Source organism: Trematomus bernacchii, unplaced genomic scaffold, assembly GCF_902827165.1.
Source record: "Trematomus bernacchii unplaced genomic scaffold, fTreBer1.1, whole genome shotgun sequence".
Classification (NCBI taxonomy): domain Eukaryota; kingdom Metazoa; phylum Chordata; class Actinopteri; order Perciformes; family Nototheniidae; genus Trematomus; species Trematomus bernacchii.
The window spans coordinates 10,988,658-11,016,139 of NW_022987828.1; the positions used below are offsets into that span (position 1 = coordinate 10,988,658).

Genomic DNA, 27,482 nt, shown 5'->3' on the forward strand with positions numbered 1-27,482 from the left:
GCTAACGGTAAAGAAAGACCTTAAACGTTTTTTGGCTTAACTAGCTAACTTGAGGTACTCCCTGGAAATATTGTACGTCAACATCTAATATTTTACATAATTAGATAAGTACATACATAAAGCTCCTTGGTGTACCTTAGTCTGTTTTATTTAAAAAAAACAATGAGCTAACGCAAAGTTGGTGATTTTTTTAGGCTAAATAGTTTACATTCAGTTGTTTGTGTTGGTCCGGCTCTAGGACCCAGCGGAGCCTGAAGCGCACATGGCAGAGTGGCTGCTCCGGTCCTGGAGGGGATGGCGAGTCCGTTCCACTCCGCTCCAACAGCCTCTCATTCTGCCTCCTCTCTCGCTCCTTGCCATACCTCTACCACATGAGCAACATTGGGATAACACATGTATTTGTACGTTTCCCCCCCCCGGTTGTTGCACTTTAAACGTGGGTGTAGGAATGAAAAGTTTTTGACAGCTTCTTTCCTGGAGTGACAGACTACCACACCTTCCTGGAGGTTTAGCACCCGCCACACCACAGTGAACTACATTGGCCGCTACCTGTCACCTGTTTGAAGTGTTGGTCGTGCTGCTTTTATAACGCGTTGTGACCGGAGCGCTTTCCCCCGGTTTCACCTCACTGAGCCCGGGCATCATGAGAACCTGGAGGCGGCGGAAGAACTTTGCCTTTGTGCTCTTCGCTCTCCACGTCTGGTGCCTGTCCACGGCGACGGAATATACTGACAGCAAGCTTAACAACACACAGGAGGGTGAGTAGACAACCTACAATTCTGTCTTAAGTCATTATGCATATTTCCATGTAGTGCTGCAGATGTAAAGCCACAGTCTGGTCCATTGAACTTGATTTTTAGAGTGTGGTTGGAGTGCATTTATGTTACATGAGGATACAGTCAGTGCAAGAAGCTTTTTGTTACCAGTAGGGTTTACCTTGTTGTTGTTTATATGCATTTGTATGTAAATGACTGAGCTTTTTTAAAATATTTGATTGAATTCTTAAAATACAAATGCTACGTACATACGAGTTTTGACATGTATCTTCTCATTCAGCCCTTTGTAAATCTCTGGCTGTGCATTTTACATTTGGGAAATGCAGAGTGTGTCTTTTTTTAGATCCATCATTCTGCTCCAATGGAACAATACAGGGAAGTTTTGGGATAGACAGACGAGTCTTACATCCAGGAGGATACAGCTTTATCTTTAGGCTGTAAACATGAACCAAACAGGATGTTATTATTGTTCAGCAGCAAACTTAATCTGCTGAATGAATGAGACAGTGATAACCGGGTATTGTATTTTTGGAGCAGAGCACGAGGCAGGATATCATTTTTTATTTTTGTGTCTTAGTTTGTTGTGTGTGTGGCTGTGCATGTAGTACCAAGACAAAACAAGAAGGATACAAACCGAAACATACATCCTGACAGAATCCCCCCCTTGTGAACCAAAGCTATATTCTCCATGGTTAAAATGTTGTTGGGCTGCCACTTTGTTTCTGAGGATCAAGCATGCTCCAGTTAAGCCCCAAGCCTGTTTTTCAGGCCTCAGGCTCGAAAATGACATTCCCAGAACAATTGACTATATCTTCACTTCTAAAAAGGGTAAATTAATAATCTTTTTTTTCTAATCAATGATAAACCTGTGAGTTGGATGTAGAAAAGTCAGAATCAATATAGAATTTTTTTATTTTAAAGTAAATTCAGATTGAACATAGTCCCCCGGTACCGGGGGCATGGGGCTTAAAAAAAGGTTGAAAAAAAAAACTACAATAAATGTGATTTTGATAAACTTATTCCCACATTTTAGGAGATAAAAAAAACAAAAACAACATACAATAGGTCTGTTTTCTTCTGAAACAATATTGTATTTCAAAATTAGAGAGGCTACTTATGGTGCTAAGAAAAGAAGATACAAAAAAGTCCACTGTATGATACAAATAGAAGTTTGAGTCTTGTCTTAATAATTACGTTTTTACTCCATCTAGCAAAAGTTAAATACAATGCAGCATGTGGAACACAGACTGCTCATTGTTCATGACTTTTTTTTTTACGAACATGAATCCTGAGCGTGAATCATATAAAGCCCCAAAGTATAAAGCTTCTCTGAAAATTACCCAGGCTGGCAGAGAAATAGAGAGATGTAGTTCAGGAGATGTTTACCACACACATCATCCCAATGTAAGGTCATTAGAGCTATCACTCAGAGGCTGAGCTGATGTATGAATGCAGGGAGTAAAAATAGTTTTAAGGGGTTGTGTGTGGGTATTGAAATGGGGCAGCAGTACATACATACCACGTCTTTGATGTCAGCAGGATACTGACTGCAGCTCAACTCTGAAATGTTTGTCATGGCTTCCTTCCACCTAAGTGAAGACTGCACTACCATGTCTTTCTCATACTGAAGTTTTTGGGACAGACTGAAGCTGGAAAAAGGTTTTCTTTGAGGCAGATTCCCCTGCAGTTTTCAGAAAACTTTGTTCGGATTGATTGGATGGGTAAATGTTGGATTTTGACACAGGACTGCTGTTCGCTTTCCATTTCCTACTGACAGTGCCATTGATTTCTTTTAGCCATGACAATAGTTCCCGAAACCTCAACCAGTGGGTCATATTAACCTAAACAATGATCTTTTCCTTTTCAAATTAGTTTTTGTGCTTAAACAATAATTAATGTAATAAATAGAAGGTTTAGGTGAAAGCTACATTCTCATCAGAAGGGAAAAAAATATGCATGGGAGTAATAGGCACATCCGGATGTATGTTTAGTGTAAAGTGACTTGTTTAGCCAAAATCAACAGTGGCCTATATTCAGTACTACTGGTCTCAAAGATTTGTGATGCACTCATCACAAATGAGTGTGAGCCTGCTGGAAACAGCCAAACTTGGGCTAATGCCATGAGTTGACGCTTGCCCAGAACTAGCTTGATTGCTGCTTACTTTAACAGTTTCTCAGCCTAAATTAGCCAAAGTCCACACCCCCCAAAAACATGGCCAAATCTGTCAGTCGTATATGGACCAGAGCCGACACTAATTCCTCCATCGCCAGAACACTTCTAGCTGTGCCAACACTCGGATGCAATCGTCTACCTGGATACATTTCAAAAACTGTGTTAGGTTAGAGGATTTTTACAAGAAACATTCAATAGGTGGAAACACTGTGGCATAAGTACTCTTTAAGTAGGAACATGAAATCAAAAAGCAGTGAGTCAATTGTTAAGTACAACAAAGGAAAACAAGGCTATTAACAAAATGTGCTTAACAACATTTCCCTCTGTCATATTGTCCGTTCCCTATTGCCAAAAGAAAAGGTGTCTGGGTCAAAACCAACCTTTCCTTCCAACATCAGAAAGAAATGTGAAATGATCAAAAGGTTGACAGGCGGCACACTGAGTGAGTTTCAGAATAGCAACACATTTCTCATTAAAAAAAAAACGCCTCTTATAATTACATTTAAGGAAAGACAGTCTGTGAAAGAATCCACAAAGTTAAAGTCGAGTGATCAGTTGTTAAATTGGCTGGCTGCTCATTGGCTTTCAAAAAAAGCTAAAAGCTAAAATAAAAGTCCATAAGGGAGAGAATGAAGAGGACTGTGTTTACAAATCTATGATGAATTACTCTCTCTTTGTCTCTTCTCTGCATATCAACGGTTTTCTGAGGGACTAATCCTTTTTTTGTTCTGGGAAGAGGAAACTCAATAAATAATTAGAGGCACAATCAAATGACCTGGATTAGATTTCTGGTCAAACCGCAGCTTCCGACAAAATTAATTAGAAAGATTAGAATGTGTGTCTAAACAAACTTGCAGATAGGAGAGTTAAACCTGCCCTGAGCACCCTGAAACACGTAGAAGTTCACACACCGGTGCATAGCCCACTTTTCAGCACATATTTCTGGGATGTAACTCACAGCCATTCTCCAGTCTGTGGGAGAGCTCTGATGTATGGCACCCATCCAGGTTAAAACAACCCTTCCCCGCTAAAGCCATTTAGGAAATAGCCTCATCCTGGTCTGTCTTTAAAACCCTAGGGATGGCTGTCGCTTGACATTTTGAGGGCAGGCTGGCATTGATTTGCTGGCTATGAGGGAACGACACAGTTAGGAACGTCTCCCTCTGTTAGGCATCATTGGTCATTAAAAGCCATCAGTATGATTTAGCTTCCTCCTGCTCCACACGTGCTGCTTTGCCCGAGGATGACGGGATCACCGATATAGTGGATAAGCCGATGTCATTTGATGGCAACATAACACACAAACCAGGGGCATGTACAATTCAGATGCAAACAGCTTTTTGATAATCTGAGAAACTAACATGCACACATGGAATATTGCTTTCAGCTATTCCAGATGTCATGAGTGAGAACAAGGGAAGATGAGACAGAGGGGGAAGGAATAAAATGTGGGTTATGTTTGTGAAACTGTGAGAAATCTGGTGTTAGACAACAACAGAGCTGCAGACCACCACCTGCAGAGTCCTGACGGAGAGAATCCACCATGGGTGCGATGCAGAAAGATGCATTTCCGCTTCATCTGCATCAAAAGAGACAAAGAGAAAGGCGTGAAGGCAGACACCTACCTCTCTCATCCATTTACTGACAATTTTCTATGAAATGGAAAGGAATATTGCTTTTTTGTGGAGCGATGAGAGAATAAGAAAGGAATAATGAATAGATGCAAAGCAGGAAGGGAACATGAAGTCGCTGCTGTCAGAACATTATCTGTGAACAGCATGCGTTGAGATTTATGCCTGAAAGCAGAGAAATTGGATTTACGGGAGGTGCACACATGCAGTCGTCAATACTCTCTGTAAAATGAATGAGAGCCAGAGGTGTACAAAAAAGAGCTGGCAAACATGAATTCTTTAGAGCAGCGGCTGCTTGTTCGTTTCTTTTTCCGTTGACAGAGCACCCTTCTCAAGAAATATTAGGTTTAGCTTGGATGAGGACAGAAGGAGAAAGTGAACTGATGCAACAGCAACATGATTCTGGTTTGAGACTCACGCAGTTACACAGCGGACTACATCAATAATTTCACAACAGAAAGGTCATCACACCCCTCTGTCAGTTTATTTACTGTGAGACATCGCTTATTGGAGTCAAGCCATGCTCTCAAACCGTCAGCCTTCATCTTGTAGGAGCTTTTGATGGAGGGAATAGAGCCAGCTTTGAGAGGGCATTATATGAAGTCAACATCTTTTGTCACGAAAGACCTCTAAGGCGGAGGTTGGTTCTGATTCGCTCACAGCAATTTGCGACCTTTTGATCTTTATGTGTTTGTGTGTACGTGTAAGTGTGTGAGTCCATGTGTGTGTGTGAGTACATGTGTGTGAAAAACTGACAAATACAACAAGTTTTTCTGTGTGTTTTTACAAATATTGTACACATTTAATACATATTTTATGATTTGTTATAACTTATTTTGAACAAATATAAGGACATAAATACCTAGACCAAAGCTGTGCTTATGAACACTGGTACTTTGAGCTAAATGCTAATGTAAGCATGTTGACATGATCACATTGACTTTGATAAGATGCTGATAATTAGCAGGTATAATTAGTATCATATTCACTACCTCTGTTTAGCATGTTAGCAGGCTAAAGTGCTACTTGGACCAAAACAGATAAACCAAACAACCAATCAACAGACCAACATTGCCCTCCAATGCCCTTAGCATGGATACAAATCCATATGTGTTGGAACCCCGTCTCTTCCACCAATAGCTGCTAGGTGGCCCAGCCTGTGTGATACATTTCTGTTAATCCCCAAAGTCCCCAAAGCTTAGAGACATAATGCCCAAATCTGTGCACGACAAAATGGGATTTTGCTTTCCCACTGTTGCTCCCACAGGATGGGAATGGGATACACACATCTCACTAACCCTCCCTGGGAAGTCTCCTCTTACCATTATTTCACTGTGAGCCGCTGACCTCGTAGCTTACTCCATCAGGCCAATAATGGGCTGTTCTGTTTGGAAAAGATTGGGGGGCATCCCACATCCAGGATTAACACCTTCTCAACTTCTTCAGCAATTAGTCCAGTGTGTGTCATCACAGGGGAAACTAAGATGATAAAGGGAGGGGTTGTTCAAATGAGGCAACACTCAAATGTTAAACTCCTGCAAAAAGGCTTTCCAAGTCTTTGTTTCTCTGTGTGCTTCTCAGTCATATTCGCTCTGCCTTTCAGCCTGCTCTTACCACTGTCAATAAAGAGCTCATAATATTGAACTGTTCTGCAAAACTACATTTTAAACCCCCTCTTTTTTCATTATCTATTTGATTTTGCTTAGAACAATCCAGAACTCTAACGGAGCGTCCACACAGCAGTGTTAAAAAAATCTTCTAACGCTTCTGCCCATTCACTTTGAATGGGGTGACGTCACTTTGCCTCACTTTTCGCCGAACTGCATTGTGGGCAGCAGAGCGGAGATTTTCAGGATTTTCAGGATTCAAAGTTGAGCAATGTTCAACTTTTGAAGCTGAGGTGGAAGCGTCAGCCAATCAAATCCCGTTTATGCAAATCTGACCGTTCAAGCGCTAGCCAATCAAACCGCGTGTAAGCTGGGAGTGACATACATATTCCAAAAAATGGAGGAGAAATTAGCGGTAGGGAATCACCCGGTGCTTTATGACCAGTCCCTATTTACCTACCGGGATACAAACCGGAGGAGCCAGGCATGGAGGGAGGTGGCAGAGACAGTGGTAGGTTTTCGCCTGTTTGGGGAGTTTATATCCAGTTTACTTCGGGCTTTTTTGCTTTGTATGTCGGGGGCGGGAGATTTATGTGATTGGTTGTTCGTGCCTTGCTCGCAAAAAATCCCCAAGCTTCAGATACGCCCACCTCCAAGATTTTTTGAACGCTGCTGTGTGGACGCTCCGTAAGAATCCTTACTTGTAGAGCAGCCAGAGTGGAACAGTACTCACTGATCAGTAAAGTTAGGATATATTGACTTTGATGAAAATGTACTGTACTATCTAAGTAGAAATACAATTACTGGTTGATTAAAGATTCAAACAGAAGAATGTACTCATCCATCAAAACAACGCTTTATTTTTTAGTAACATTAGCGACGTTCGGCTCTCATAATGAACATTTGGTCCAGATTCAAATATCTGATCCACTATGGGATGGATTGCCATTACATGTTGTACAAATAATCAGCAGATGAATTCTACTGGCTTCGGTAATCCTCTGACTTTTTGCCAACATGAGACTGACGTTTTTAGCTTTGAAATGTCTCAGTTCAATTGATTGGTATTGATGTTGGCGATGATGCATATCGCAACTGATTCTAAGCTATTCTTAAGTACAGTAAATACTACTTAGTTTTGAGTGTTATGTTTATGTGCAATACTCTTTCACAATGCAAAGCAGGATGGAAATGTAGGAGCTGCTCGCAGTGAAGATTATTCGCAGTGACCTTCAAAAGTTGACGGATTGATTGTCAACCAACTTCACATATATTGTTTATTGTATGTTGACAGTACATACTATACGAAATTAGTATGTAGTATGGCTATAGAAACCTATAAAGAAGCCTACAGCTAAAGAAAGTTGGTGGAGGGAGCAGAATAATCATTTCATAATGTTGCCCTTCTATCTTCATCTCTACATAAATCCACTTAAAATGTAAAAACCTGTTTGAAGAAGGCTTTCAGAGTTTGTCTTTGAGCATTGCAAGGGCCTGGAAATTACTGTATGGTGTCTTTTTGAGTACGCTGTAAGTCCATTGTATTGCTGCAACTAACGGAATATGAGCCTTTCTGTTCATTATGCCGCTCAAGATGAAACGCAGTGATGAAAACTACATTAGCTTTTTATGTAAAAAAAGTAGCCTATGTGTGTTTCAATGCATGGCTTAAGGTATCAGTGGAAAGAGTGTTTTCTTTTGAGTTGCGTCTAACATCAATTCATATGCAGCAAAGTAGGTAGCACTTCACAGAACTACAGCTGTACTCACGCTGCCTACTTTCCAGGTCTTTTATTAGTCTAGGAACAATTATTATATCGAACGTCAGCAGCAGGACTTTTTCTGTTTATTAAAAGGATTTGTCAGGAGCCGTTTAGCAGGAGGAATTGTAAAGTGCTCTCTTTGATGTGCTGGACGAAATAGTTTTTATTATGAAAGGAAACCAAGGCTTTATTTCAGTGCTGAGTTTTACACTTTGGCTAGATGAACTGTAACAACCTGTAAACGGGTAGGCAGTCCGTTATATGATGTTGAAATCGTTGCATTTCTTTGAGCGTCTCGGTCTTCCAGCTAATTAAATAAATGTCAGAGCATCCTCACAGGTATCACCTTCGAGTTGATTTTCTAGGAGAACTTACATGCTATTTGTACTTCCAGGAACAACTCTATTAAGTCTGAATATCTGTATCACGTTTCAAAGCGCCCTCATTCGCAATTCTCTTTGTTAAGAAGAATCTATTTCCGAGGGCACAATGGAGGTGTGGCATCCATTGCTGTATTTAGGTCGGTGGTGTTTTCATAGGGAATCAGTAATTGGATGTGTACAGAAAGCTCCACTAAAGTGTGTGTAGAGCTCCTTTGTTCCACTTTGACCGAAAAGATGTTATAGCATCTTTAATCCTCAGATTTCTTGTGTAAGAGAATGTAAAAGGCAGAAGTGAAAAAAATACCAAAGACACTAAGATCTTCACTAAATCAGAATGCTTTAGCAACACTCTTCTTTTATTTCCTTTCCTCTTATTCCTTTCTTTCTCAAATGTTATCCCATATATGACCCCTGTGTTACCCACTAACTCCTTGTGATGTTTTAGGAATTAACCGATTATCTTGATGACCGATCAGCAATTCTTTGATTATGGTATCAGTGATTTTTAAACTGGTAGCTGATAAAACAGCTGACATTTTATTTAGAAAGCTTAAATCACTCACAAATAGAGTGCCACAGTGACGCGTCCTAAACCCCGGAAGTAAACTCCTTCCGGTTCCTTCGACAAAAACCAATGCAATTTCTCCACAGGATTTTGGAAAATAGTAGGGTAGACATGTGGATATTATCCGGTTGAACAAAACGTGATCTGTCTCTTCAATTTGTGTCAACCACAGACCTTATTTCGAGCTATTTTCCAAAATCCTATGGAGAAATTGCATTGCTTTTTGTGGAAGGAACCGGAAGTGGTAAAATGCTAACTTACTTCCGGGTTTTAGGACGCGTCACTGTGGCACTCTATGTACTTTCTGTTCAAATGTATATGTTTCTTTGTACATAAATACCAACATCTTTACAACTTCGGCTGAAATCCTTATTCAAGTTCAACAATTCAAGGTTTAGAGTCTTATTCAAGAAAATATTGACATGTGAAAATAAGGAGTTTATGAAAAAACTGCTAACCCTGTGATCAGCAGACAACCTGCCTCCTCAGCCCGTACCGCTGCAGCCTCTTTGCTTTGCTTACAGTTGGATTAGACGATCAATACAACTCTTATATCTGTCCTTTAAATATAAATCTACAGCTAGAAGACTCCTGGTGTAGAAGAAATCAAAAACCTGCATTTCCCAAGAGGTCAAACTGTTCCTTTAGTGCTTTGTAAATGTGAAACCTTGCTGTAAATACATAAATGTGGTTTGACATGTTGACTCATCATATAACGCAAAACGATCAATAGCCCTACTATAAACTATACTTTAGTGAAGCTTTTAACGTGTAGTTGAATTTCTATCTGTGATAGTTGAATCAATATGTCCTCTTATAATTGAATATAAGCATTCTAAAGGTAGAAAACATGACATCACTTTTCTTTTTCTATTTGACTCTCAGGTTTTTATCATGCACTTGTAAACATAACCGAAATGAAAAAGCATTGAAAGAAAGTCCAAACTACTCTACACTGATAACGACACCTAACCCATGTCCAATCAGTGGTTTCACCTTGGCTCTTTAAACACGGCCATCATCTGATCAATATGAATGATCAATGCAGTAGGTACTTGCAGCATTGATTGTGGGTTGGAGCAAGATTTCAATCGAATATAATTGCAACAGTTGAACTCACTTCTTCTGTGTGTGGCATCTCTCGTCATTAGTAATCGTACGGCCTTCATCTTATTTCTCTTTGCTAAAAGCGGCTACTCCAGAGAGTCACTGCTGGCAGAAATTCACCCTTTGAATGCATTCACAGACACATCCCAGGGGTTTGTTTGGAGGCATGGAGGGCTGGTTTGGCCGCCGCCTTGCAGATGTTGAACATAAAATCTTCATTGTCAAAACATAATCAGAGCTCTGAAACTCTGATGCGCTGTTATTAAAGGCCTTCGCTTCATAATAACTGGAGTGTCACGTCTCCGAGGGCCCATCATGTTTCCCCGCTCTTATATTTGAGTGGAAATCTAAGGAGACAAGGCCTGTGTGGCGCAGCTTAGACAGAGGTTATCTTTGCAACAACATGATTTTTTGTTTCTGCTGTATTTCTTTCTTAAATGTCTTTTATTTTATTTTGTAAAGCACTTTGAATTGCCGTGTGCTGAAAGGTGCTATATAAATAAACTTGCCTTGCCTTGCCTAAACTGAGTGAAACATTTTAGTAGAAGGGTTCAAAAAGCACCGCCATTTATCCTGTAGTCTCCTGCGGTCACCTGCATCTGCATATATTTGGATAACAAAATAGTCTTTGAGTATTTCTTAAAGTGGGAGAAAAAAAAAACGATTTTCTGGCTACTCAAAGCTATAGTAAATATATTTACTTACCTGAAACGATTTGTCACCTATTTGATAAGTTGATCAACAGTGAAACAAATATTATATCAACTTATTAAGTTTTCAGCCTCTCAAGTATAGCAATGTCCTGATTTTCTACATTTGATATCCATTCAAATGACTGTCTTTGGGCTTTGGACCAACAGTACAAGACATTCAAAGATATCACCTTAGATTTTGGGATATTTTCACTATTTTATGGCATTCAATTAATTAATTAATATGCATCTAATCAGAAACAAAACAAATCTGTAATTGTGGTAGCTCTGGTTAGTTGTACACATTATTTTTTGTAATACCCAGGGGGCAAAACCCAATTTTTTTCAGAAATCAGACATGGAATGTTGTAAAAGGTTGTCCACCAGAAATGATATCTAGGACCTTCAAGGATCACAACCTGGGTGGACAACCCGGTCAACTAGCTACTGGAAAGCTACAGTGATATATATATGGTATAGTTTGGCTCAGTTTGTCTTTACCATGAACTGTCACAGAGATATTCAATCAGAAAGAGAATGATGGCATCTGATCCAGCCAGAATCTTTGACTTTTTTTCATATAGGGGTTGCATTGTTTGGACCCTCACTGTAGCTTTCCAGTAGCTAGTTGACCGGGTTGTCCACCCAGGTTGTGATCCTTGAAGGTCCTAGATATCATTTCTGGTGGACAACCTTTTACAACATTCCATGTCTGTAAAATGACTTTGCCCCCTGGGTATAATACATAAACGTGGACTTCAGGGACATTTTTCACAACTTTCTTATATTATAGGCTAAATGATTGATGGAGAAAATAAACATCAGTTTTATTGATGAACATTAAAGATCAATGATCAGCCCTAAATATGTGTGTGCATGATATTTGTTGAGATTTTTTACCAACTGTTTCCCAAGGTCAACACTAAACTTGTATAGTTTGTATGCAAATATTATTTCAGGGTAATCAGATTGAGGGAGTTGATAAAGTCCCTCTGTGACATTCACTTTCTTGTTCTCTGAATACATTGCCTATAGATTACCACGTCCTTCAAGCTGCCTGTTTGACCTTCACTACACTGTTTATCCTCTTGTTCATCTCAAGGGAGCGGCTCCAAGATAGAACTGTCGATAGAGCATGGTACCTGTGAATGAACAATAATGTATTCTGTTCCTACAATAGACTAAAGGGAACACAGATGATGCTGTTCATGTGCACTTTGAACACAAATAAAATATGCATATATGGTTCTCTGCTTTAATCACTCAAAAGATGAATATATACATATAAGTGAACCCATCATGCAGCAGGAGACATGCAGAACAAGTAATGAGGTGGATTTTGGGTCCAGCGGCGCTTTCTGCTTGACTGAAGTAATTGATGCTTATTTAGTTTGTTTATATTTTTGTCTGTGTCATATCCCTGCTGAGTAAAGTGGACTGCAGCCCCCGTTTGAATTCACATTACCCACCAGTTAGTAAGTAATAAAGCTGCTGCTCGGGGTGCTATGATAAAACAGCAAAAACAAATCATCCTCGTGGAGATTGAGTTTTTGAGGCTATTTACAGAGAGAGCGGAGGAAAGATGTTTTGGCTGCAAACAGAGTTGTGTTTTTAAGATGTATGACCCACAGCTGATTTCCCCTTGTGGCCAACATGGGGATACAACTGTGGTTGGCTTAGCAATCAAGATACTCTCCAAAAACATATGGGATTAACCCAGTTTTGGTTTGAATTTCAAAGGATCCCAAAGAGCATAAAGCCCATGAGAATAATCATGAATGTCATTTTTCTTTGCTGTCTGAAGGGAATACTTCCTTTTGGGAGAGCAATGACGGATGTTGCATAGAAACTTTCATCGTCATCCAGCTTTTACTGAAGCATGCACGCAAAAATCTTCACAAAGTCACATACGGCATGCAGCCCTTTTCCACACGGCACACACGCACATTCATATTCAATCTTCAATGGCAACCTTTTTTGGGGTGGATACAATATTTGTGTAATTTTCCACTTACAGCAATCAAACAGGCATGCCTGCTTCCCGTAGGCATGCCTGTGTGCAAGGTTGTGATCTGGAATTCTTTTTTATTCTTCACACAACCTTTTTACCGCTTTCCACGAGAACAAACAATTGCAACAAGATTTTCAGGAAAGATTGCCCCAAAGTGTGCGATTCATTGTGTCTAGCCTCTCTGGCGACAGGCTCTTTTCGTGCTTTTGAGTGTTCAGAACAACTATAAACACTATTGCCCTCAGATGTGGTCTGATGACATATAAACTAGTTTGTGTTACGCATACTCCTGCTTTAGTGTCCCCTCTACACTGGTATGGTTTTATGACTTAAATTAACTCGATAGTATTTGAGAGATCCAATTGAATTGCAAGGGACAACGGTAGTCGTGTTAAGGTCTTTTATTAACAAGACGTCTGCCTGACTTTCCCTTTTATAGCTCCATTTATTAGCACTCTAGCCACAGCCTGTGGTCTCAGTCATGCTGCTCCGTCTGTCTAACGGGGTTTTCATGCACCACTAAAACAAACAAACTACCATCGGCACATGTTGAAATACCTCATTAAATATAGGAGGTCTCTTTTATGCCCTTGTTAGCTTATTACTCACTGTGGATAAACGGAGAGTCTGGGCCACACTGAGAGCAAAGGGCACCCGCCGTCAGACACCGTTTGAAGATGTAAGAAATGCAGTTGTGGTGGAGCAGGACTCCTCTCTGAAGTTTATTTTCTTTGAAGCAGAAATTCAGACTTTAAAAGACTGCTTAAAATGAAGACGTCTTCAGCCGGTGGGGGAGAGGGGGGAAGAGTAAACAAATATGTCAGAGTGTAGTATCGCAGCTGAATGTACTACTGAACTCTTGTTGTACCCTGCGTGACGCTGTACATGCAACGCAGACAAACTGCTGCTTTACGTGCGTATCTCTAAAGGGATTAGGGAACAAACGTAGACCTGAGACGTACAGTACACAGAGACGCAGCACGCTCTCTCAGCCTTGCTTTGGTGATAACAGGATTGTGAGACCTCAAACAACCTCTCCCTCCCCTCTGACACTCCCTCTCCACTTCATCTCCACAGCTCCTCCCTGGGTTTGTAACATTTACTGGGCTTCACAGGAAGCCTGCTGGGCCTGCTACAATTCAGACATGCTCTGTGAGGCCGTGGGAGCATCAGGGACAGTCTCTGTTGTCTGTGGGAGAAGAGGGAGGAGAGCTTGAGAGACACGGAGAGAGCAGAGGGAATTGTGACTATGATTCCCACATTCTGCTTCAAGCCACCCGCTTTATTATATTGCATCCTATGCTATACATGCCATTTTGTTTGCCTCCCCGATGAGCAGTCTTTGAAAGGCTAATTAGCATAATTGGCTTCTAACTAAGTTAATTTCTCTTCAGTCAGAGTTTAAAAGAGGATTTGAATGAATGAGAGGAAGTGGGAAAGAGAAGGAAACGCAGCGGACTGCAGTGCCAGTGTCTGACCTTTTATATATAAGAAGTAAAAAGATAAATAAGAAGTGGAAAGGACACATTTATCTTGCCAGCTTTTTTTTTTCTTTTTATCTTTGAAAGACTTCTTTCCTGTGCAGAGTTATCGTAAAAGCTGAGTTCCTCATAAACTGTGTGAGCGGATCTATTATTGATGTGTGTCTGTAGCTTTTTCTTATTGTAGAGACCCTTTGGGGGACAGCACATCTCCTCAAAGGACCCCCGAATGAACTCTAACTCTTTCTCAGCAGCTCAGTCCACAATAAAAAAAAAAACTGTGCTTTCTATCCAAGGATTCCCTGCCTTTGTTGCAGGGGCTGTTTTAAAGAGCTGTTTTGACCATTGCTTGCCCCCTTTGTCTGCATGCTTACAAAGTTAATACAAAATGCTCTGTATAACCTTCATTGCATTTTTAGTGGGATTTTTAATTGACTCATTCTGATGTTTGAATCTGTTCTGATGTTCTTTTTACAGAAAGTAGTCCAGACAAGGCTAAACAGCGAGGGGAAGCAGCCAGACCAGAGCGCTATGGGACCACGGTACCTCTGCTGCTGAAGGGCGAGGATCGCAGACCTTTCTTCCAGCGCACCACCGGGGTAAATACTCACAAGGCCACTCAGTGCAACACTGAGCCTAATGCTAAGAAGCTTGCTCACACAGCAGTACAGCTGATGCTTCCAAGAGCTGAGCCAAGTACAGATGTCTGGCTTTTTGTTTGACACAACCACAGTATGTCTCTCCTTTACCTACAGTAGTTCCTCTTTCCCCGCTTGCTTGATTTTCCTTCAGTGAAATGCCCCTTCCTGTTTGTTCCCTGTTGTGTTTTCCCTCTATGCTACCTCCCTCTCCTTTGTTTGAGCACGAGTTTGCATAGTAGGCAAGAAAATACTGTGATATTTCCTTGGAACTTGTCATCCCTTCAGCAGCTTTACCTGTCAGCAGTACACAATCCTGACGCTGTGAGAAAGATTAGACGGTGTGAAGCAGCCTTGTAGAATGTTTCATTTCTTTCCTGCACCATAAGATCTATGCTATTTTAAAACATGCCTGTGTATAGTGAAATCAGCCCCTGCTGGAATCAAGACTTGTGTTTTAGGCAGGGAAAAGAAAGGTCTGTCCCACCTTTTGCAGCTGGAAATGGAAGGAAACTTTTCCATAGGAGGAAATGCGTAGGTGTTGAGAACTCCCTGAGCAATCAAACATATTTTTCCTGGTGCAGGCAAGTCACCATCTGAGAGATTTGTTTTTTCTCCAGCCTTCTGCTCCTCTCTCTGAGTCAGTCTGTTGAGGGGGGCACTGAAGTTAATTACATGAATTGTTTATCACCCACATGTCACATTGGCATGCTTTTAGCGTTGTAGAGCTTGTTATGCAACCCATTTTCAAATGCATCAGATTTGTCTAACCCCCAGCTACTGCTGACTGTTGAACATTGTTGTTGACCCGTGCTTTTACAGTAGGCCATCTACAAGCTGACCCTTCCTTAATTAAACTGACTTCCAGGGCAGATGGTGATTGTCCTAGCAGAGATTGCACTAAGACTTAAACGTCCCCATATAACAGATTGATATAGCAGCCGCTCCTTGTACCAGTGGAAGGTTATGAAGCGGCCGTAAAGTATTGCAGAGTCATTACTTACAGTGACATCGGCTTTCCACACACACAAACCCGCTGCCACGCAAAGAAAGACCGACTGACTCTCAGACAGAGCTGCAGACCGGAGACTGGCAAAGTACAGCCTGAAGGCATCAGTCAGCAGACCTAAGAAATGTCACTGTGAAACAGGACAGTGTACGCACGAAATATCAACAGATGAGACAAAAATCTATGTCTGCTCCTCTCTTTGCACATGACTGGCAATTTCTGTCTCTTTGCTGCTACATAAATCCTTTTTGAAAAGTTCATGGCTTTCTTTTCTTGTTTTTCTTTATGTTCACGTCGTAAAATGTTCTGAGTCCTCAGGCACGAACACTCTGTTTCTGTCCGGCTGCAAGGGCACTTCTTCACTCTGATAACAACATTTTTTTCTGAAAAGCATCTTAGAGTTGTTTGTTGGGATATTGCCACTTTAAATTTTGATGTAAGATTGAATCTCAAACTGACATTTAGCAAAGTAAGCACAATCTCCTGCATCTCCTTCATTTCCTGGGTACTTGCATCCATAAATCAGTGCCATCGAAATACTCACAGAGCGTAGTTATCGCAGTTGCTTCTGCACTGAAATACAGTTTTTCTGCCAAGAAACTTCATAACAATATTAAGGTGCCTGATGAATACTGGACTCATGCTCGAGGTTAGGTAAGAAATGCTGTCCATATCTAGTTTTATTCAGCATCACTCAAGCAGATCATTTTTCCCATCATGTTATTAGCAACGAGTATCTGACTTCATGCTGCAACTACCTCCAGGAGTTTTCTACCTAACAGTTGGACACTGTAGATTCTTGCTGGAGCTCAAGGTGTGCAGCCAGTCATCTTAAAATATTCATCTAACAGGAGAGATATCTCATTTCTTCTTGTTCCATTACTGTCTTGCAATAATCAAATGTGATCTGCTCTCACTACATGCCAAAAATGGGCTCTTTGATGAATGATCGCAGTTAGGGCTAACCTTACAGAGATATAAACTGCATTTGTGGCAGCCTCTCAATAATTAAAGGCACCCTGTTTTTGCCAGTTGACGCACTGAAGCATTAAAAGGGTGAACATTGAGGCTGTTATGAATTAGTTAGAGTTAACATGCAATTTAATTCCAGCACGGGCATATGTTTAAAGGTGTAAGCTACTCAAAAGAATTACATAATTGAATGGCTATCAACGAAAAAATGAGGACCATATAAAGTAACAAAAATGGAATTTAAAAGCCTAAAAATTGTACGTACTTACTTGAGCAGTATAGCAATACAACTACGGTCATTGGTTTAGTTGAGTCTAGTCAAACTTTTGTTTCATGCACAGACTTGGGAAGTGAAGGATGTGGAAGCTTCCTTCCGTTTCCTCTTACACTATTGTGCGTTGCCACATCCTGGCTTGTATACAGCCAGTGTGTCAAGCTGAAGGTGAAGCTTCACACAGACGCTGGTTCACAGAGGCAGGATGGGTGAGCTCCGGGCACCGCCTTAACACTCCTCTCATCTTTTTGTGTTTCAGAGCTATCCTGCGTCACTCCAGCTGCTGGTTCATGCAGAAGGTGAACAGCTGATCCTGTTGCTGCAGAAAAATGAGTGAGTTTTCCTCCCATTTTATTTCAATTCTCCATTCATACTCCACCAGGAAAAAAAGAAACAATCTATTTATTATGTTAATCACACACACAACCAATAGATAAAGCCACACTTCCAGCTACGGCTGTCGGGAGGTCTGTGCTATGATGTAGTGTATTCAAGCAGAGAGAAAATAATATGTCCCCTAGTGATTGGACTCTTCTCTTCTCCCGGCTTGTCTTTCTCTTCTCATCAACCTTCCAGGCTGCGGAAAAACACTGTGAACTTTAAAACGAGGGGTTGGGATCATTCGGATGTCATGAATATGTAGATACACAAACATTCTCACACACATTGTTTCCTATAGATGGGAAAGATTGCTTTAGAGCCAGAATATAAAAGGCCAGGTTTCTTGTCCAGGGACTTTCACAATCCAACAAGATTGATGGCATTACTGTCTTCGGTCCTGTTTCTGTCAATGCTTCTTATTCAGAGGAAGTAGAGACATTATATTTCACTCTGCTGCTTAGGGATACAGATATTGACACTGGATTGATGGACTTGGGCCATAACTGGTCACACCTCCATCACACGTAGCTCAGAGCAAACACAAATCAGACCTCTGAGATTTTCTGCCTGCTTCCCCTTTTCAAAATACATAACCTTAGATGGAGGCTGGAAATGAAAAACAACTACTGAAGTTGAAATTCAGAAGTAAAACTTCTCATGGATTCACACGTGTTTCACCCACACATTCATAATAAAACGGCAAATAATTATGAATACTGCAAATATAAAAACTCTATTAGAAAGACCTTTCTTATATGTGAGCAGATTGCCAAACAACTTATCATTACATATTATCAAGCACCCTTCCTCCCCACCCAGAGTTCAAGGTACCCTGCCAACCCTCTAACTATATTATCCCCGTCCAGCAGTTACACACTCCCTAGAAAAACCATGTCCTGACTGACCCTTTCATTCTCCATTCTCCATTTGACCTTTAGTGACCTCAGCATCAGCTGTGAGTCATCCATCAGCAGTCTGCGCCCGGGAGCATGCTGCCATTCCCATCCGGCCTGTTCTCGGCCAGATGTGTCCTCTGATATTGCCTCACCAGTTCAGCCGACTCAGAACAGGTGGTCTCCGACCTCTACGTGCGCCTGTTTGTTGAAGCTATGACAGTTCAGTGAGGGGCGGAAAGAAAGATGAGGGAACAGAACAGGATAAAGAAAAGGATGTAACGATGACTTGAATTTCTTATTATTTTAAGCTGGCTCGAGTGAGTCCTGCTCAGATATAAAATAATCCTATATTAAAAGCATGCACATTGAGCATTCCTAGCACATTAAAGTTAGTTTCACCAATCAAATGTCACTGAAATATACTTGACAGTTTAGTTGCTCAACAATAATGAAGATGGTTTCTCCTAGGGTTTGAATGTGAGGTTTTCTCCAAAGAACAATATATAGTAAAAGGCATAACGGCAGGTGTGGTTTGCATATACATATATCTTCCAGGCTTCACTCACTAACGTATGCTCTCAATGTGGATATCTCCTTTGGATATTCCCTGAAGAATTGTCCCAATTTCATGTTGCCAGTTTTGTCAAACACATCATGAATTTTCTATTTTCAGTACTTGAGACACAATGTAAGCATGGTATTTCTATAAAGTTTCAAGTGAGGTACATAAAAGTAATACTGTGTAGATGTTAGTTCCCTTGCTATGCTATTTAAGGAGAAATGAGGTGAAAACATTAAAGGTTTAGAGGTGGAAAAAAGTGCAGAATCAAGGGAAACGGAACAACCATTGTTTTGTTGAAGTGAACAGATCTGGATGCAAATTTCTTAGCAAGTGGTGCCTCTTTGTGCTGAGTTATGTCAGGTTTTCTGTGAAGGCTCATCCTTTTTTGCGTGAATGTGCTGAGCCTGTGCATTTTGCTCATTTGGCACACCTGCTCCAAGGCCAGTGTGAAATGATCTCAGTCCTTACCAATATAAACACGCTACCAGATCCAATTAATACACTGCTGTTTGTTAGCCGCCTGGCCCGGTCCCAGGGAAACTTGGCTGCAGCAAGACAAGGACAGATCTGCTGAGGAGAGAAATCAGTAGGGGTTCACTGTGTGTGTGTGAATTGTTTGTGTGTGTGTGTGTGTGTGTGTGTATAATGGGAGTGTTTTCATAGGTAGCATACAAAACACCTAAACTTGGATTGGTACAGGCCACTGCTTTTGTCTCTTTACTGCCACTGGGAATTCACAGAACCTTTTGTCTGTTTTACATGTTATCACCTGAAATGTATCACAGTTGTCAAAAACAAATCCTGCAAACTGTTCCTGTTAGTTCAGGGTAATGGATTGTATTTTGTCAGCTCTGTACCCGAGCAGCACATTAGGAAGTGACTATGATCGGCCTCTTGGGTTCTTTCTTAAATTGTAACAGTTACATCTTATTACATATTACTCCATATTTAGCAGTTAAAATAAAATCTGTAGCTTAACCGGGTTGAAAAAGATACAACATTTTCCCGATTCTCACATGTTTAAACATAAGAGCAATGGCAGATACCGGGTCATATAGAATATATAAGGCTTGGCATGTTACATTGCACACAGAGCATGCAGACTTGTGCCAGCAGCAGCGGCTTTGATGTAAAGCGTTGATCAATGGCACAGTTGGCCAGCCTCAGATGATTAATGGTGGTCGTATGGAACATTCCACATTAGTCTTGATTAAAGACTTCAATAGCACTGTCTGGGGGACCAAGGTGCTCATGTGGGTGAGCGGGAGTGTGTGTGAGAGAGGAAGAAATATCAATGATTCACAGCTTGACACACTTACTGCAGTTTTCTACATTTAATATCATAATTTCTGATTTCTGAAGCCCAGTGAAATTGTTCAATACTAGAAGTTTTAATTCGAAGATGTCACTTTTAAGGAACCATTATGGCCACAAGTGACAATCGTGGGATCATTTCCAGAATTAGATAACATTGGTCAAATAAGCTACGGGCAATACCAGACCAAGAAAGGCAGTATTAAAACCAATGATTGTATTGGATAAAGCAACAGTGTGTTATTTGTTTAACTTTTATTTAAACATGTTATTTCTTCTTTCAAAAGTAATATTTTCTGTTGTTAACGAATACAACAAATACTCAAATGTAAAGACAAAACAACCAACATTATGACCAAAACAATACTAAAAAATGAAAAGCAAGATTATGAAACTGATCTGACCTTTCGTGCCTGCTTTAGGCATCCATTTTCAGTTCTCTGTGCTATGGATACATGTTGGTCAGTACCAAACAAACATATTGGTTCTACAGAGAATAGTTCATTACAACTCTCTCAGTATTTAGAAAATAAATGTATGAACAGAAACATTTCTTTTTATATTCTTATATTTCTTTATTCTTCCCATGTCCTAACATTGCTAACAGTAGTTTATTTATATTCTATTGCTATTCTACTTACAACATTTTCTCCAGCTTTTCTCCTTGAACCTCTATGCAGAGCAACCTGCGTTTGCCAGTGAGAACATTTCCTTTCATTCTTCTGTGGCAGGAAAAGAAAAGCGGAAGGAGCCCTTTTGAAACACATGGCCACATCCAAACAACATCATTATGTTTTTGACAAAGAAAAAATCCCCATAGCAACATCCTCAGAGTATTATTTTTTTTAATGCGGAAACAAAATGTCCTCAATTCCAATAACACGACTGACAATGCCTTGATCTGTGTCATTGAGTGGTACCACAGAGGAGATGCAATATCACCCAGGCTGTTCAATGACAGTGCCGCAGACCAAACAAAGAGAGATCCTAGGTTTCCTGGAATGGGTCTGTCAAGAATATGAGAGGCATTGAACTGTGGCCCTGTCTTTCAACTGCGCTTCTTATGTGGAACAGAATTGCCTGCCAGCTTGTTTGTCAACTCTGATGCTAATTGAGGTTGTAAAATACACTTTTTTGCATGCATGTTGTCATTAATATTGACTTTTCATGCAGCCTTGTGGGGCTGTGCTGACCTAATCAACTGCATAAGGTCAGGAAAGAGATGGATTAGTGTTGAAATTCCCCGATGGACGATATTGCTTTAAGAAAAATCCATAATCATAATTTACGTCCAAAAAGTACTAAAGTAGTTACGCATATTTGGATGCCTATGGTAAGCAAAAAATGCAATAGGCAAACAAGGGCTGAGCAAATCAAATGCTGCGTGCATCTTCAATGAAATAAAATGGTCATGTTATTTTACACCGCTTGTCTACTTGTCTCAGCCATCGTATGTCTAAACATGACGCTGGCTATCAAGATTATTTTTCAAATAAATCACTGCGAGCTCTGTATGGTTAAGAGCCTTGTGTGTTCATGACGTGTCACTAGGAGCCTTTGGCAACAGCATGTCAGGGATTTTGATAGCAGATTGCGTCCTTATCTCCATATCGCCAAATAAACCCACCTTTAGATCTGTTAGTATTCCTCGCCAGCCTGCCCAGTGTGCGAAACAATGGATAAAGCATAAAGAAGTCTAAAGAAAAATGAAAGGCTTAACATAATTAAATATTGTAATGTTATCATGGACAGCTGAAAACCATTATCCTAGCCAAAAAACTAGATCATTAAAAAGAACCCCCTTATATCGTCCAATTCTGAATGTTTAGCAGCAGCAGACATCACTTTGACGGTCTTCTTCTTCTTCTGCCTCGTCGTCCAACTCTTCCATCACTTCCACTTCCTTTGTTCCCGCATGCCTGTGTTCAAGTTGTTGTGATTCTCTTTTCCTGTGACATGGCTCAGTATCTATAACCTACCCCCCCTCTCTTATCTCTTGTTGTCGCTTCCTATCCCTTCCTCCCACGCTCTCCACATGCATGCTTGAGTTTCCTCTGAGCATCTCTTCTGTCACAGTGCAACCTGAGACCAGGCACCAGTGGGGACGGTGGACCTCAGGCTGCTGTTTGGTGCCAACACGTGTACTACTCATAGTTTGGTGCCAAAGCTCTGTGTGACATTGCTTTGGATGCCAAGGCATTTTGTTCAACCTGTCACCATCCCTTTCACAAGGTTAAACACCAGTCACCTACAAACAGGTTATCATTAGCTGCTTACCTAAACGTTGCTTCATTCTGTATGCCTTTTTATTCTATGATTTCCAGATTGAGAGGGGAACATTTTGACTCTTGTGGTTTTAAAATATAAGGCAACAACCAGCTGTTGGTTAGCTTAGCTTAGCATAAAGACTAAAAACAAGGGGAAAAGCTAGCTTGAATCATCCACAGATGACAAAATCACATTTACACATTTAAAGGTAATCACTTCACACATGCACGCCCTGTGGAAATGACTTCTCTCACTAAATTCTCTTGTATAATTCATCCAGTGTGTGTCTCAGTCTCGAGTAGCAATGATTATCTGAATGCACTGATTTCATTGGCTGAATAGCAGCACCTGAGATGATTTACAATGCATGCAGCAGGTCTGTGGGTCGTTGGTGCTGTTAAAGCTGGAAAAGCTGCACTGGTTTAAATAGAAAAGCTGTAATAATTCGAATCAATTTTTCGGTCTGCAGCCCGCCTATTAGTGACCTTTACTCTTATCGACCTGAATAATATTTAATTGGCATTCTGGTACCCAAAATAGCAATCACACCGACGTCATATAAGACTTTCATACAGGTTAATTGCAATGGCTTAGAGTTCTTTAAATCCTTCTGGCTTTTTTTTGGCAATGTGGGATTGAGAATAAAATACATTGACAGTCAGATAGTGAAAAAGACACATCTTGTCTTGAGAGATGAGATGTGGATCACGACTATTAGACAGGTTTCACACATTCCTTTCTGTTTTAAGTATTGATCCGATTTAGATTTTGACCACTTTTTCCCCTTGTGACTTTGTAGTTGTAGCTCTTGTTAAGCTTAGAGCACACACTAATCGCATTTCGCCTCCTGCCATCTTTAATTAGTTGGCTAAAGAGTTTGTGGATACTGCAGAGCGTCCTTGGGGAAAGTTGCCCAGTCCTGAAGGACAATATAAGAAGAAAAAAAAAGAGAAAGAGAGAGCAGTCTTAGGCATTGCTTGGGGAAAAGATTAGAGTGGTAGTTTTTTGACCAGTGGGATCAGAGCCAAGTATCAGAGCCAAGCTAGCTCAAAGTCCCTCAAAGTACGTTTTTTCTCTTAATCTGGGGTTCACTTACATTTTGCCTCCATCGTTTCTTTAAAGTGAGATTGATTTTTTTCACAAGTGGAGATCTCTGAGTAAGATATTTGATATGATAGCCTTTTTTCTTGACCAGATTGATGTTTAAAAGCCCATTACGCTTATTTATAGGTTCATATTTGTGTTTTCCGCCTCTACTGTGATGTAATGTTCAAAAGGTGCTTTATTTGTCTCACACTGTCTGTGCTGCAGCACCTCTTTTCACCCTCTGTCTGAAACCAGAGCCCAGTCTGCTCTGATTGGTTAGCTGGCAATCTGTTGTGATTCATCAACCGCTTAGGGATGTCCCCCTTAGCCTGTCATGTACAATGTGTTGGAGCCCTAGCCAATAGAAGCTGTGTGTTACATAGTGCTGTCACTATGTTACAGAACTAAACAAAGGAGTCCAATGGAGGCGTTTCAGGCAAGGGGGGGGGGGGGGGGGGGGGATTTTAGCCTTTGCAGACCATTTACATGCACTAAAAACCTACATAACACACTACAGGAGAGGGAAAACCCCAATAAGCCCCTTTAATTTGATTTGGCCGTAAATAAAAGCTAAGGTAAACTTTTTTATTCAAATACGTTTAAGGCAACTACGGTACGTAAAATTGTAGTTAGAATACACCAGATAAACTCAAGTATTATCCAATATTTATAACAATTACGCAATATGATGTTTGGGTTTTTTCTGTTATTCTTTTGCGTTTAATGAAAGGGTTAAATACATAATTGCACTAATGCAGTATGCCAGGGTATGGCATCATATATTTGTATAATTGCTCCAGACCTATTTTTAGGGGCCTGCAGCAGTGGAGAGGGTGGTGTGGGTGTAGTCACAGCCTTCAGCCAACATGGTGAGGATGTGTTGCTGTTCTGTCTCTTCGCTATCTGTATATGTTAAATTCTCAGTTATGCAAAAGAACACTGAGTGGAACATCTTTAAATATAACTGCTTTTAACCTCACATATGCTGTACCAAGAGTGGGTCACATGTCAAAGGTGCCAGCTAGCACAGCTGTGAAGCACTTAACACAGACTGAAAGCCTTCACACAAGAACATAGAGGTGAGGCATTTGCCGCGTCGTTCACTAACTACTTAAGAAGGCTGCTGCTCTTTTTGTATTAAAATTAGACTGTGTGATATACATGGTGTCATTGGAGTGAATGATTGCCTTGGTGTAGGTAAGCAGAACATATCTTATCAGCTTTGGAGTTTTTGATATGGTGGAGTGGGGCTACAGATGTTCATGGTGCATAATATTCATATTTATCCTCAGCATCATTTATCTGCATCAGCAGGAAACACTGCTGTGAAAAACCCCGCAGAGTATGTTAGATGAGTGATTGCATTACCCTCGCTGTACATAAATAGATTTTTCAAGATAATAAAATGTATGTGTGAACTGTAATCCATGGATTAGTCTGACAGGATACAGCCATTCCAGGCCAGTGAATCTGCCAACAGCATGATCGAAATCCCTCATCACACACAACATCTACCATTAAAGCTTTAATGTGACATTTCAAAGTAGAACTAGCTTTGTGTTTAATTCACAACCTCATCCACGTTATATCTCAGCATGGTGCAAAGAGTGGATCATTTGTAGTGGACCCATGAGAAATAAACACTGCCCTAGACGGCACAGCTTAGCAGCAGTTTTGCACGCTCGGTGGTGTTTATCTGATATGTTTAATGCCAGCAATATCGCACACCATGCTATCAGCCCATTCAGGTGATTTAAGATACAGATTAAAGGAATGATTGAGATTGCTGCTGATGCTGCAGAGCTAAAGCCACTGGTCTGGAGCATTTAAGATTGGCGTTATCATGTATGGAGCAGATTCTTTCATATTACATTCTGCCTCGCTTAAACCGCCATAGCCTTTGTGACTCAACTAAACATAACAAACACATATCGCCGCTGTGTGTGTGTATAAGATACTCAGTGTACAACAGCCTTTGGGAACCCTCAAAGTTCACATAATGTAGGTTTCAGCCCAATGTGACAAACAGCTTTATCAGTACAATGCACGGCTTGCATTCATCAGTTCAGATGGCTAGGGGTGTTTACATACAGCACACACACACGGTAGCTGAATACACATGAGAGGAAATGTGTGTTAACAATAAATCCAGATGTGCCTTGGAAAACTAGGTAAAGAGGAAGTGCATCATATGACATCACTGATGGAGGGGAAGTTTTTGCCGTGCTGGGTTCAACTTGACAACAAAGAGTCAGTGGCCCAATCAATCCAGCGCTGTGTACAGACAGAAGCCATCGGGAATGTTCTTCACAAATACGAAGACATGCTGTTTCTGATTTTGTTCTGAATCTGCAGAGAATCAGATTTACATTTTTATTGAAAGTATGAACATGGTTTCTTGGAACAGAAACGGGAAATCTATAAGAAAACATTTATGGTTAATATGAATAGTTGGGGAATGTGCTTGTATGGTTAAACTGATAATAAAATAGTAGTCTTGAGGATCATTGTTCACAAGTGGGTTTTACATTTTTTCAATTTTTTGCTCATCTTCTCAGTTTTAATAATAATTTACTCACCAAAGCAATTGCATAGATCATAAGTCTGACAATGATAATAAGATGAGCTGTAAACAAACATGTAAACCACTTAATATGGGTGTAAAACTGAAGTTAATTACTGCTGAAATGTAATAACCCATAAATGCACTGGTAAAGTGTATCAATACACAACCAGGTCAAGTACAGTAAGTACTGTAAACGGTGATGTTTAAAACAGACTTTTATTTTATTTGTATAGTTTGTCTTGTGTCAGACTGCTGGTGTTTCTTGTCCTACTCTTTGTTTTATCAATGTGTAACATTGTTATGATCACTGGCTTTATGAGTTTTCTATGCTGAGTTCAGATGGTACACAAATGTTGCGCAGTATTGTATTTAAGACTCCTCACTGGTGTTGCACAGTTAACCAACTAGAAAGGTACCTTACAGCGAAAAGCAGTATTACCTTGGCTATAATCCATTACTTGTCCTAATGTTTTAGGTTCTAGTACCATTTTAGTGTTCCTGTCGAGATATCAGTCAGGTGTCAGTAGTGAAGTAATCATTTTGTTATTGGACACAACAGCTTACTCTGGCCATAGCCATCAGAGAGATGTAGACTCACTTAAAGCAATACACCTAGAGTATGGGCTCTGATTAACTAAAAAGCACTTTGTTGTTTTACCAGCCATAGCCCATCCAATAATTGACATCTCCCGCTCAATACCCAGCAGCCATGATGACTCGCGTTACACCGCATCAGCACCAGTGACAGACTGCTCACCCTGAACCTCATGTTAAAATGATACATCAGTGCCAAGTGGAAGTTTCATCCCACACCATGTTTGCAAGGTAATGGAGTGGAGAATGACAGATTGCATGCTATTATCTTATTGGAGAATCCACGCAGCATCCATGAGTGTGAAGAGTGGGTTTAATGAGGTGAGACATTTTATAAGAGGTGGGGAAGAATTCCTTGTGCGGTGTGGGACTTCAGAGCTGATGTTCTGGGATGTGTGCAGCCAGTGGAGCGGCGGCATGCTGTATTAAAGCAGTTGTCTTGTGCAGCAAAAGGTTGAAAGTTGTCAACTTTTAGGATTTCAAAAGAACGGCATTGGTGTGAGTAGAAGATGATTGATATTGATATGCTACAGTTATTTCATGTTTTTTTGCAGGAGTAAGACAAAAAATAATAGGAAAGGGAAAATAAATGAAAGACTAAAATATCCTGAATTTCTTTTTCCTGCTCAGCTCTTAATTGCATACTTCCCCTGCAGACAAAAAAATAGTATGGCTTAACAATGAGGCGGCCCAGGGGAGCCACCATAGAGTAATTGGACAGATATGCACCCTG

The 27,482-nt window shown here is 40.5% G+C and overlaps 1 protein-coding gene across 1 annotated transcript in view; it reads left to right on the forward strand.

Annotated features, from left to right (window-relative positions):
• Window positions 1-304: 304 nt before the first annotated feature.
• The window catches only part of adam12 (ADAM metallopeptidase domain 12), a 75,264-nt gene continuing 48,086 nt past the window's right edge, over window positions 305-27,482 (forward strand). Inside the window, exons 1-3 of the mRNA XM_034152711.1 lie at window positions 305-758; window positions 14,667-14,788; window positions 17,342-17,415. Coding sequence (XP_034008602.1) covers window positions 644-758; window positions 14,667-14,788; window positions 17,342-17,415 — 311 coding nt within the window. The 5' untranslated portion in view covers window positions 305-643. The remainder of the gene's footprint in view (window positions 759-14,666; window positions 14,789-17,341; window positions 17,416-27,482) is intronic.